This window comes from Microtus ochrogaster, linkage group LG3 (genome assembly GCF_000317375.1).
Source record: "Microtus ochrogaster isolate Prairie Vole_2 linkage group LG3, MicOch1.0, whole genome shotgun sequence".
Taxonomy (NCBI): domain Eukaryota; kingdom Metazoa; phylum Chordata; class Mammalia; order Rodentia; family Cricetidae; genus Microtus; species Microtus ochrogaster.
In genome coordinates this window covers 21,014,664-21,028,622 of record NC_022029.1, presented here as the reverse complement: position 1 = coordinate 21,028,622, position 13,959 = coordinate 21,014,664, and the positions used below count along the sequence as shown (strand labels likewise).

Sequence of the window (13,959 nt, the reverse complement as noted above, 5' to 3'; positions counted from 1 at the left end):
ACTAGTTTCCTGTTGAATACGTGAGGTCTTAACATACTCTCCCAACCCCTCCTTCTGGAGCTGTCAGCAGTTTTGTTTGACAATTTTCTTTGTTGTTTGTTTATTTATTTATTTGACAGTGATTGAACCCAGAACCTCTTGCATGGTAGGCAAGTATCCTAGCTTTGAGTTATAGTCCCAGCCCTAATCCCTGGCATCTTTAAACTGTGTTTTACAGGCGCTCCTGTTGTAATAGGAGCAGTGGGCTACGTTCCTGGAACCCGGCTGCCTGCATGGCTAGCTTATGCCCCGAAATAATTACACAGACTGTATTCTTTTAAACATTGCCTGGCTCATTAGTTCCAGCCTCGTATTGACTAGCTCTTACATATTGATCTAACCCATTTCTGATAATCTTTGTAGCCCACGAGGTGGCTTACCAGGAAAGATCTTAACCTATGGCTGTGTCGGGTGGGAGAATCATGGCGACTGTCTGACTCAGCTTCTTTCTCCCAGCATTCTGTTCTGTTTACTCCACCTACCTAATTTTCTGTCCTATTAAAGGGCCAAGGCAGTCTCTTTATTTAACCAATGAAATCAACACAAAACAGAGACTCTCCCCCATCACACTCCTTCTCTTCTTCTAGTATTATTATTCTCTGCCTAGATGATACGTATGTGGAGGACTGCTCAATTGACACCTGCTGAGTTTCTAGGCCAAACTAGATGTATACATGCTCTCTGTTTTGTAGTAAAATCTGTCCAGACAAACATAGTCTAGGTAACAAATGACTTTCTTGAGATTAATTCTGCCTTTCAGAATGAAATATGCCCAAAGAATGTGGAAAAGGATTCAAAGGAAATGTTTCTTGGCAACAGTCAAGGGCAACTCCAACCCTGTTTTGATTATCTGGTTTTCCTCCATGCACTGGCTTTACATAACTTAATCACGTTTAGTTAGACAGGGATTCCATAAAGGCTTAAGCAGTAAACTGCAGAATTATTTTTAAATTAACACTAATGCATGCTTCTGAGGGATTTTTGAACCCATGGGATTATCCATGATAAATTGCTTAAAGTTGCATTGTGACATTAAATCACTTTAATGAAACATAATCCTGGAAAATATAGATTTACTTTTGTCAGAAGTACTTAATCATCTTTACCAAAATCTTGGTATTTATCATCAACCATTTTTATTCCTGTTTAGACACACACAGGAGAAAAGGAGAAAGTCTGCCCATATTGTGGCCAGAAATTCGCCAGCAGTGGGACCCTGAGAGTTCACATCCGGAGCCACACAGGTATGGGGAGTGACTTGGGGCTGGAAACACCGGAAGTGAGTGTCAGGACAGAGAGCACTGTTGTCACAAACCCAGTTCGCCTTCTTTAGAGAATCATCCAAACCAGTTCTGCTCTTGAGAAGAGTTTTAGTAGTAGAATTTGCCCCCCAAATGAATAGATCACTCAAGAGTAAACACTTTAATTTTTAGTTGATATGTGAGTGTGGCATTCAGGGTCCTGTTGAGCAGGGTAGGTGTTAGCAACCTCACTGTCCACAGCAGACAGAAGGCCTCCTCTTTATCCACCACACACCAAATGTTGCCTTTTTGAATATGAAAAGTACCTGCCTTTCTGATTGAATTCTGTAGAGTTTTATTTTATCTGGTGTGAGGGAACTGTGGTATCAGCTGATCCTTAAGGGCCCCAGATATTTTTCTCTTACTTTTCCTCTGCAGTTTCTCCAGTGAAATAGGTGATGATGGTGAATAGCTAAATATTCCTGAAAAGAGCTTACAATTTACCAACTGGGTAGACTAAACGATTTTTACACTCTTTCTGCTTCATGTAAATTGAATTTTCTTCCCACTAAGCAGAATGCATTTATTTTGAATTATGTAGTTGAAGCTTTCTGTTCAAGGGCCATAATATGTGACTTAAAAAAATAGTATTTCCTACACCCAGCACAGTGTCTGGAGTAGTAACTGTTTTAGGAATGAAGAATTGCTAGTTTAAGTGGATCAAAGAATTGACACTGTGACATTAGAGATACATGAAGGAAGGGACATTAGAGCATAATTTGAATATTTTGTGGACAAAGCTGAAAGACATGCCTTTAACAAAGGACTTTAGAATATTCACTCACATGCTTGTAAATGATCCACATAACCAGTGACAAGCCCAGCACGGTGTGCAAAGACTGGACACCAGGTTCTTTATAGTGGAATGTCTGAGAAGTTATCTAGGGAAGTCAAGGCTTTTAGGACAAAGTTCAAGGTGGTTAAAAGATGAGAGAAGGCAAAGGAAATGAGCAGCAGAGTGCTGCTCAGGAAGTAGGTGTCCTAACACACAGTGACTGCAGCTGCTTGCGCTGTGCTGATTGCCCTCTGACAGCAAGGCATGACGACTAGGATACCGCTTTCCAGTGGAGTAGTGTGGATGTCCTTGGCCATACCTTCCTACTGTATAAGAGGGACCATATGGAATTGGATCTGATAAAGGCAGTAGAGAAATCATCTGTCTTTTCTGTGCCAATCATTCTCAGTAGTGTTGCTGTGACACACTGAGAAAATTATTCTATTTTGCACATCTGCATAGATGTATCTGTGTGTTGTTTGTAGATGGAAGGACAGCAGGCTATCTATACAGCCAGAGAGTGATGTCTGCCTGTCAGAGAATAAGCTTCTAGTAAATAACCCCTGAGGCATGTTTGTGTGATTGCATCAAGATGGTATCATGTGTTTAAAAGCAGAGACTTTAAGGCAGAGGTTTCAGCATGGAAAAGATAGACTCAGTCAAATGTAGCCTAAAGATTCCTAATGATTCCATCCTTGTGCATTTTAATGTGCTTTAACCTTAACTTTGCTTATAGAAAGAACGCCCAGTAGAGAAGCATACATTACTTGTGCTACACATTGCTCCTAATGTTTTAAGTATTATCTTTTTGAAATCCAAGAATTTTATGTGATAAAAATATTAAATATGTCATGCTTGTCCTGTTTTCTAGTAATATTTCATGTTATGTTTATTCTAAAGAGCAACATAAAATCTGAATCATGATGCATTAAATGCAATTTATTGTATATCTGACTCTTTGCCAAATTGAAGCATGGTAATCCCATGTGTATATTTGTGTAAACAGATTTTTATGCACATGTAGGGGAAGGAAAAATAGTAGACTCTGTGTGTGTGTGTGTGTGCACAAATAGCCATGTAACTACATGTTTTTGTGGGCATTTCTTATCAACACATTTTTTCTATTTAAACACAGACCTGTTTCGTAGTCCCATCCCTAACCCTGCTTTATGTATCTGAGTTACAAGTCTGTTCAGTGATATCATCCTGCAGAGTAGCTGGAGCAACGTTGCAGAACTGAGGCTGTCTGGCTGGAGACTGGTAGCTGGGCTTCTGCAGCAATCTGGACATGGGTTTCTCTGCCAAGTGTGAATAAACAGGATTTTATCCCATCCTAAGAAGCTGAGTATCAGCTTATCCCTGAGAGCCGACACCAGGCCTACTGAGGACACAAAAGAGCAGCAGACCTCTTACTCTTTGGGGTTTTGCCAAATTATCTTTTTTTCGGCCGTTATTTTATTTTTCTTTGTGAAATCACATGACTTCATTCATCCCCCCTTTTAATGCTGTTTTGCAATTTCTAACTGCCCTCTAGCATGCCACTAGTAAAGAATCCCATGTTGTTTATGGAATAGTCAGTGACATGTCAACACCTCCGAGTGAGTTGTGCTTGAGACCAGCAGGCAGGGCACAGTTCTGTGTGCACAGAGCTTGGCTGAGCAGTGTACACAATGCTGCCACAGCACCTTACTCCTGACTCTCAGGGACCCTAGGGAGCACTCGTTTCTATCCACAGCTGTGGTCACATTACCAGTTTAAGCAGTGTATCTTATTGGGCTGGAGAGATGGCTCAGTGGTTAAGAGCATTGCCTGCTCTTCCAAAGGTCCTGAGTTCAATTTCCAGCAACCACATGGTGGTTCACAACCATCTGTAATGAAGTCTGGTGCCCTCTTCTGGCCTTCAGGCATATACACAGTCAGAATATTGTATACATAATAAATAAATAAATAAATAAATAAATAAATAAATAAATAAATATTTAAACAAAAGAAAATGTAAAAATATTTCTTTTGTTGAAAGTGACATAGGAAGTTCAATCCAGGTTAACATGTTTTTTTATAGGAAGTAACTGTGTTTTCCAACCAGAAGCCATTAGGGAGAATGAAGACATTGACTTGACTTTGGATTTTGAGGAGAAAGCTAAATTTTCATATCTGTTTCTTCATTCATCCTGCGATAGGTAATTGGTGTTTCAGGATGGTCAGAAATCCTGCAGAATATCTTAATACTCTTGATCAAATGGTTTGGGGTATTATTTGCTACTATACTAAAAATCAAGAAACAGACCTTTAGATAAAAATTGCTGTCATGTGCAACCTAAAGTTATTTTAGTGACCCCTTTCAGTTCTGTCACTTTAAAATCCATCCGTCTGTGTTGTGTTTGGAGTGAACCTTTCACCCATAAAGGATTCTGTAACAGGATGCACAGGTCATTTGGGAAACATCCTCTCACTGAGTCCTGAAGATCTCCACATTTGTTAATGCCATTGCTGAGCTCATCTGCCTGCCCGTTCAGAGTTCTCTGCTTGTCTGGTTCACTTTTGATATTTTGTAAGGATTACTGCTGCACTGTCATGGCTACATCCTTTCTTTACTGTGTATTAAAAATATTCTCCAAATAGCCATTTTCTAATACCCAGGCTTTGCCACTCATTCTTTTGCATTATAGAAGAAGAATGTTTCGTGACAAAAGCAGCAAGCACAGCTTCCAGAGGCCTTCGAGACCAGTGTCATATGGATTGCAAGAGTTTTCCATTCAATTCCCATGCTAAAAATATGCGATTGACAGTTAGGTTCAATAAAATCAATCACTTTGTGTTGATAATCTCCAGTGGGAACATCGTGTATTTCTAGTGTATGAGACTGTGGTGAACATAGTGAGTAGTATAGCATTAGAGGTCATTGTTCCAACCTGTTCCACTAAACCTGCAGTTTGCCCGCTGTAACTGCACCATGCATGTACATGTCAATATAGTTAAAAGGAAGGTTGTAAAAAAGCATTATATGGAAAGTGTTTTGACCTTGTATGGAATGGTTTCAGAATCCCTGGGAATGCACAGGCTATATATTGGCGTTTTGAGAACTGAAACTCCAGTTGGGCATCCCAATTCATAATAAACATCTAAGGCAAAGTAAATATGTGTGTGTGTGTGTGTGTGTGTGTGTGTGTGTGTGTGTGTGTGTGTGTGTGTTGGGGGGCATATGCAGAGAAACCAGAAGAGGTCTGCAAATCAGAACCCAGCCAACAGGCCATTCTGTATAACTGAGAACTTTCACTAACCAGATTGATATTGCCTTCATCCATTGCTTAACCTTTCTTGGCAATACATTCTCCACATGTTGCTGTTGCTGAAACATGCAAATGTCCCTTCTAGTTCCTTTGTTGCAACCAACTTGTTAGTAGGAGGTTTACCAGATCTGATTTCTGCTGTATCTGTTTGTTGTTAGGCTGCCCATGTTGTGTTTATAGAAAAATATTATGTTTCCAACTTGGGCATAGGTGTTACTGTATTTTAGAGCCTTACTCTAAAATGTTCCAGTGGTGACAAAAGCTAGAACTTTGCCAACGGGCTATCATAGTAATTCTTGACTGATGTTTAAAATCATGTAATAGGGGCTTTGGTCTTCTGAATTCTATTTGGTTTAAAAAAAACTCTCTGCCGTGGCAGCTGCCCTGCTGAGTAGAAGCAGGCCGTGGTGTGTTTCCCACTATGCTCTGGCTTCTTCTGTTCTACTGTTGGCATCAGCCTAACTGAAAGAAAACCTAAATTGAATTCAAATTCTGCTCAAAAGTATATATATATATTTTTTTTTTTGCAAAGTAGTTATCCTCGTTAACCCTTAGTTTACCTCAGAGGTTCTTAGTGAAGAATAAATGAAGTCTCGTGTGTAAGACACTTGGTGTGGTTTGCATGAGATAGTCGATTATTGTGAGAAGGGCACAGTGAAGCAGGAAGAAAGCTTTCTTTGGGGAAATTCAAAACTGTCATGGCTGTCCTGCAGGAGACAGAGATAATTGTGAAAGGGAGTGTGCAAGCCAGAATAACTTCAGAGCTCGCATGGGGACTTTGGCGTGTGTTGCTAGGGAACTAGATGCCCTAAGGCTGGAGTGTTCTGCTGTAGGGAAGAAAGGAAAGGCTTGGCTCTTCCTGAAAGATGGAGTCCTGCTTTACAAGTTCCCGAGGAATGATTATCATAGGGTTCTGGTTACCTAGTCAGAACAGTCCACATTGTCATTTCTGCCATTACAACACTGCCATTTGGGCCCATTTGGAACCTGAGATTTCTCATAAGTATTATCTTGAAAATTCTGTTGTCATACCGGCACCAAAATTAGGATTTCTTTTTCAAAATCAAATAAGTTTTACTCATTAATATTCAGTGGCAAAACTTAGTGAATACTATTTTATTTTTTATATTATCATTTTATGTTGGTTATCTTTTTTACAGCAGTTTACTGAGAATTTTCTAGGAAATAATTGCTAGTTGGACTTTTGAATATACTGCAGTGCAGTGAGATTTTCATGGAGTAAATAGCCATTTTAATCCTTTTTCCATATATTAAAGAAGTTAACTTCTCTGTAGGTCAGTGATAAGATGACTCCCAGAGCTCCAGACAATAACTAATTATCACTGACCTACAGAGGATCCACTAATTATAAGGCACATAAAAACAAACTCTGCCCTAAGAAAATCAATACAGGAGAATCTGCCTTCAATATTCCACAAAATGATTCTGTCACCAGACTAGCCAGGAAGAGCTGAAGGAAAACAACTGTCATATGTAAGGAAGAAATGAAGAAAGGCTCAAGACCCTATTGATAAAAACACGTGTTTCTTTGGGTCATAAAAAAAGAATGGACTTTCCAAATAAAAAAGGGTCGGTTTGGGTGGCATAAATACTAAGTCAAGTTAACTTTGTCCTCTGTCTTTTCCACATTCCCACTGCCATGATTCTACGGAACCAGGGGAAAGTCTAACAGCCTTGCTGGTTTTGTTCGGTTGGTTTGTTTTTTATATGAATTTGAAAAAAACACTAGTTTTATTAAAACTTGTATCTACCTTTAAAGTCATTCATTCTTTATAATTTGGTGATTAGAATCAAAACATAACAAGTCCTAGCATCTGCTTTTTCAGGTTTCAAAAGTGAAATTTTGAATGCCAGAAGCCTCTTACTGGAGGGCGGGCTTAGCCAAATGCAGTGATTCATATGGGTTACAGGCCTTCACACGGTTCACTAGGAACTAAGCAAAGTTTGGAACTCTTTCTAGCATATCACATTGCTGGCCTTTTTATTTCTTATTCTTTTGCCTGCACTCGAATTTTACTGTTCTTCTTAAGCTTGCATACATGCTATTTGGTGATATTTTCCTCTTTATATATTAACTGGTTGGGAGAATAGTGGTCTGAGCTGGAAATGTGCAGGTCTGCAGTCTGTTACCTGTGGCCAAACACTCCATGTATGAAAACCTTTCCCACCTCAAAATCATCTCGGATACCTTATTATTTAATATCTGGTTCATAATCAGTGTGGGGTCATCGAGGCAGGTCAGAGTCTTCAAATTCATTTTATTGTCTGTCTGTGGGCTCTTTACCAAGCAGCTTCACCTCTAATTTTTCTCCACTGTAAAACTGGGCAATAGTTCCCATCGTGTGGTGCTTTTGAAAGAAGAGATGTGAAGCTTACAGTGTAGTTCAGCGTGGTCGGTCTGTGATGGTGGTGTGCTTTGGTTTGTATTTCTGCAGCGCCCAGACTCACTTTAATGGTGCACTCTTGAGCCCTCTAATTCTAAGTCATCTTGCTTGTCTCTCCATACACTGTCTCTGCAGACAGAGATGATGTCTAGCCCACAGACGAGGGTTTGCTGTCAAATGGGTGCTGACCTGGAGTGACTGAAGAGTCACTGTTAGTGAAGGTGAACATTTAAGTCTGTGTCTGCTGGGCAGCCCTGTAATTTATCATCCAGTTTCCTCTGAGGGGACCAGAGAGATGGCACTCGCGGGTCAGCGGGAATGGTGGAGCACATTCCGTGAGTCTGTGGCTTCTCTGGGTCAGTGAAAGCTGAGGCTCACTCAGCAAGGGAATCCACAGACTGTGACATGAATTCCATTGGTTCATAAATTATAAAAGAAATTCTGGGAGTTTCTTTTTTCGTGATTTTTTTTTAAAGCTTTAGGCCAGGAGGTTAATTATGTGCCTAGAGTTAACTTTCCCTGTTAATAGGTAGCGGCTGTGTTGGACATTCTGCCCCGGCTTCTGTGCACACTGTTATTTGAATGGGGTAATAAATCACTGTCTTTGGAAAGTTATTTTTTGTTTTCTGCTTTTCGGTTTTTTGTTTTTTCATTTTTTTCTCTCATTTTACATACCAGTCTCAGTGATCTCTCTTCCCACCCTCCACCCACCCCAGCCTCCACCCACCCCAGCCTCCATCCATTCCTCAGAAAGGGTAAGGCTTCCCATGGGGAGTTAGCAAAGTCTGGTAAATACATCACTTTGAGGCAGGACCAAGGCATTTTCCCTATATCTAGGCTGAATAAGGTATCTCTCCAAAGAAAATAGGCTCCAAAAAGTCAGTTCAAGTGCTAGGGATAAATCCTGGTACCACTGCTAGTGGCCCAACAGCTTAGAATTAATAATTAATAATAATTGTTGTATTATAGTTGGGTTAGATTGGGAGTTCAGCCATTGTTTTTCCTTCCTTAATACTTTTATAAAGGGATTATTTCATTGTGTTTATATGTTTGCTGGAACATAAAACTAATACACACACACACACACACACACACATATATATATATAACATGTATGATATAACATAATAATGGACAATCAATACTGAACACATGGAACTTAAATTGTCCTTAACATATTTGTAGGCATTAAATGACCTTATCTGCTGAGAAGGAATTTATTAAACTTTGTTTTCCTACGTGATTCTTTACTGCTTGGTCCCCATCAGAAGATGACTTCATTTTGACTTTCAATTATTATATCTTTATATTTTCTTTTAAAAACTTTTTAAACCCCTAATTTGTAAACATTTATTTATATATGTTGCATATGCATGTGTCTCCATGTATCTGTGAGTGTATGCACATCCGTGGGCAAGTATTCCTGTCTGTGGATTGACAGGGATCAGAAGAGGGCTTCAGACTCCTGAGAGCTGGAGTTAGAGAATTCACATGATGTCCCATTTGATTGCTGGGAAGTGCTGGGTCTCAGAATTGTTTAATAAGTGTTCTTAGCCACTGAGATTCTCCCCAACCCCTAACCCCTAATTTTAGGCCCACATAATAGCATTTATTAAGTCAAGATTTGCTATAGGCTGGAATAACAGGCGGGCGGGGGGGGGGGTAAAGGAGTCACAAATTTGCCTAGAATGTGGTTTGTGAATCACCACCAAGTAAGTTAGTAATAGTTACAGAGAGTTGTGGGGATCATCTGCAATATTCTACCATTCATGTAAGTCACATTTTCTCCCTCCCTCCCTCCCTCCCTCCCTCCCTGCCTCCCTGCCTCCCTGCCTCCATTTTCTTTCTTCATACTGGCTTCCTGAAAACTTGCAGTGTTGTAGGCCCACCATGTTTGGTCAACACTGCCACAAAGCTCCATCTATTTTGCACCATTAGATAATGTCATCACCATAGCTGCAAACGTCGCTTTTGGTTTGGGTGACGGTGATTGTAGGAGTTTCGTCTGTGTTGTAACTGTGTGCATCACTGAACTGCTCCCCAGTCCTGTCTTTCCTTGGGGTATGTTGTAGCTGTAAATGTAATTCCTTTCATGATTCTCTGCTGCTCTTATAATTACTCCCAGGAACAGTTCCCATGTGCTTTTTCTGCAGTTCCTGGACTCTGCTTCAGGGTTCAGGGAGGTTTTATAGCTTATCTAGATTTATAGGAGAAACCAATTCTGAGTTTCTTACTGCTCAAAAATAAAATGTTTTGGATTCTTCCTTGCTGGCACTATCTGTGTGTAGGCAGAGCTTCGCTGCTTCCCCCTCCACCACTGCTGTGGTGCTCATAAATGCCATTTTAAAGAAAACTGCTTGAAATTTTTCAAGATGAAAAATGACTAGGTGAAAAGATGAAGGATTTGCTTACCAATAACTGACTTCTAAAAACCAAGCCAAGTCAGTGTCTGGGGACACTACTGTTCACTGCCTCTGATTGTCACAGGTGGAACTTTGAATCTTCCTGTGCAGCTCTCTGCTCTCCTCAGCAGACCCTGGGCTTCTGCAGCACCCACTCTGGGACTGCCTTAAAGCATCTCCTCCCTTCAGCCCAGTCCAGTGAAGAGGCCAGTTACATTGTGCTTAAACAGACACTCTGTGTGGGGTTGGGTCATGTTTCCTTCTTCCCTAGTCAGGGTTAAACTTACTCATTAGTTCTTTTCCTCCTCCTCTTCTTTACTGTATTTCCTACCTCGTTTTTACCAGTATTGTTTTTGTAAGTCGGTATATTGGGGTTTTGATTCACCTCTGCTATTACTGCCCCAGAATTTTCATTAGTGAGTACACAGGGCTCTTCTTCCACTGAATCTCACTTGCTTCATTAACAGAAGGATCCAGCTTTGAGAATGTTCTCTAAAATAAAACACATCTTTTAAGGAAGAAAATGCAGGGAGGTGGTTTTTTTTTTTTATTTTGGTTTTGTTTTATTTATTTATTTTTGACTAAGTTCTATCTGACTTGCTTCAGGTGGCACGTATTTAAGCAGTGATTTGGCTTTAACATTTTGTTACTCACTGGAGTACAGTGTCTTTGTAACCATCGAGGAGTAAATGTCAGACCCAGGACTTTGCTGTCTTTCCTTCAGATGTCGCCTTTGAGTTGTTAGGTCCAGTGCCATTCTAGCAAGATTTGATTAATGTGGACACTCTAAGATTAACTAGGTGGGGCTCAGTGAAGTCAGTGGGGAGTCATGGCTCTTAGGCTAAAGGATAGAAGGAAGGTGTTCAGTTCACAGGAAGGTGTTAGGAATGAACTCCGCAGGCCCCCACTTTCCAGTGCTGCATGGCTCCTCTCAGTGCTGTCCCTCTAATTTATTAGCTGCTCTGTAAATGGAAGGGGTTGAATGCAGTGGTGGAAAAGTGATTGGGTCGTAGATTCCAAAACTAGATTCTTTTTTTTTATTTTTGCTTTAACACTCATTGAAAATGATTCAGTATGCTATTTTATAACCATTTCCTTAGTCTTCAAAAGTAAAATGATCCTGTACTTTGATACTTGAGGGAAGACAGATGTGATGTATGTAGCACACTGATTCCAAACTCGTCCAGGTGGAGCCATCTAAGCAGGATTTTTTTTTCCTCCAAAATTGTTATACCCTTGAAAAGTTTGCTTTTTCACATAGAAAGTATTGTCATCTTCAATTTTTTTATTTTATAAATTTAAGTAAAAAGTAAAACTGTACAACTCATGAATCTTTGCATACTGCTTGACTTAATTATTCAACCTTATTTACGCTGGACTTAGTGAAAATATGTGACTTTGATTTTACTGTTTTAGGTTGGGTTTTCTTTGTGGGTTCACTTTTTATCTTCTTAAATATTTATGAGGGTTATAAAGTTTGGCATAGTTTTTTCATTTTCAATGAAATATACAAAATTAAGAATTTAAAATCATTAAAATGTGCTTCTGGAAAGCATCTAATCTTAACTTATCCAAAAATGTCTTAAAACTTGTGTATATTTATTGTACATTAAGCTTTCCTTTGTTTATTAAAATCACTAAAAAGTACAGTAATTGTACTTACAAAAATTGTGGTAAAATATAATAATAAAATTTATTGTCATAATCATTGTTTACATTACATTTATGGTTAATTGAGATTATCACTTAATACATATAGTAGCATGAACAAAATTTTATTCTCAGTCTCCTAATAGAAAGGATAGATTGACTTCTTGAGTTAAATACATGGTGCAGTTTAAGAATATAAAGATTGAAATAACTTGAAATATTTTATCTAACCAATTTTATGTTATTTAAGCATAAATCTTTGGGAAAGTGTTGGATCTTTTGAGAAAGTGGCACAGTAAATGGTGGGTATTCAGTGATTTTCTCGCTATAGGAACATTTTACCATTAAGATGCATGCTACTTTCCTTCCTTTCACAGTGGTTTTTTTTTTTTTATAATTCTAATGTTCTATTAGGTCATTAATGCTTTGATACTTGGGTATGATTGAGTTCTAAGATCTTTTATTAATATTATTTTACATAGAACAATACCACTGCAAAAAAAAGTAAATAATCTTACTGTTTTTAGCAGCGGGCATTTGTCATCAACAGGCGTTTATGCTGTGGTAGGTTCAAGGTGACTTGATAGGGTCTGCCTGTATCAGGTCATATGGCTTCCTTTCATTCCACCAGATGCCCTTGAAAGTCTCTTTCCAAGCTCCGCCAGACACATTTATATGCTCATAGGTTGATTTTCTCTCAGTTGTGCCAGCAGTGAGAATTTGGAGACCCTTACTTCAAAGCCAGAAGCTCAAATACTTCTAATTGAAAGGCAAAGAGTTCTCCAAAAGGTGTGTTTAGAATGGAGAGACTCCATTCATTCACTGACTTCCCTTTCTCCATTGTCTGTAGCTGAAGATCATCACCTGCCTGCTTCCTTGCCTGCAGATTTTTTTCCTAAGCATTTTTTTTATTATATTTGTTTTGGCATATTTTTATCTGTTTGCAGTTTGTTTTCTAAAGTCCAAGGCATAAACTTGAACATGTTGTTTGTTAAAAAGATATAAATCTATTGAAAATTAATAAATTAGTTTCATGGTGTAAACCACTTTGTGACCCATTTAAAATTAACCTTTTGGAATTACCATCATGTTTCTGGTTTCATTTTATTCCTTGATGTGTCCAAGGAAAACACAGTAGCTTTTCATTACATTCAATATGAGAACATAGTTTAAAGATGCAGAGAACACATTCATTTGTATTAGTTAAATGGAAAATGCTTTGTTACATGTGTTCACTTGAATATGATTTATGCTATTATGCTTATAAAGTCCAGTCATAGCTGAATCTTTCAGGGAGTGTGTCTTTCAAGACTCAGTTCAGTATATATCCATATTCCCTTTAACTTTGGACTTGTTGTAAATATCCCTTCCTAATCTGTCCTTTATTTTTTTCAGATGAATTTTGATCAACAAAAGAATGCTTAAACATGCCAACCTGAAGGGTCTGTTATCTATTGTCAGAATAGCTTTTGCTGTTGTTTTAGAGTTTGGACCACTTAGCACAGAATATTAGCTGTGTCATCTATGCAAAGACATAAAGAATGGGTTGCGGTTGGGATTCCACCATTTGATAGCTGTATTGTCTTGGAAAATCACTGATCCTTTCTCTGACCTATTTTTCTTATTCATAAACTAGATATTTGAATAATTAGACCATAGTATTATTGTAAGTGAATATTGGTGTATATATATTCAGCATTCTGTGTGTGTATGTGTGTGCGCGCCTGCGCTTGCTTGTGGAGACCAGTGGTTTATGTTGCGTGTCTTCCTCTATCACTCTCCATTCTAATTTTTGAGGGAGTCTCACTGAACCTGGAGTTCACAGATCTGTCTCTCTCTACACTATCTCTGCCTCCCAAGCTGCTGTAGGGTTCTCGGCTCATGTCTTCATGTGGGATTTTGCTTCAGTGGATTCCAGGCTCATGTCTTAATGTGGGATTTTGCTTCAGTGGATTCCCGGCTCATGTCTTCATGTGGGATTTTGCTTCAGTGGATTCCAGGCTCATGTCTTCATGCTTGCACAGCAAGCATTTCATTCACTAAGCCATCTCCCAGCTCACAGAACAGTACCTGAGAATAGAATTCTAAATTCTAGCT

General features: G+C 39.0%; 1 protein-coding gene across 1 annotated transcript in view; it reads left to right on the top strand.

Moving 5' to 3' along the window:
• The window catches only part of Prdm5 (PR/SET domain 5), a 157,530-nt gene that overhangs the window by 96,090 nt on the left and 47,481 nt on the right, over nucleotides 1–13,959 (top strand). Inside the window, exon 12 of the mRNA XM_005360627.3 lies at nucleotides 1,190–1,283. Within this exon, the coding sequence (XP_005360684.1) occupies nucleotides 1,190–1,283 (94 nt within the window). The remainder of the gene's footprint in view (nucleotides 1–1,189; nucleotides 1,284–13,959) is intronic.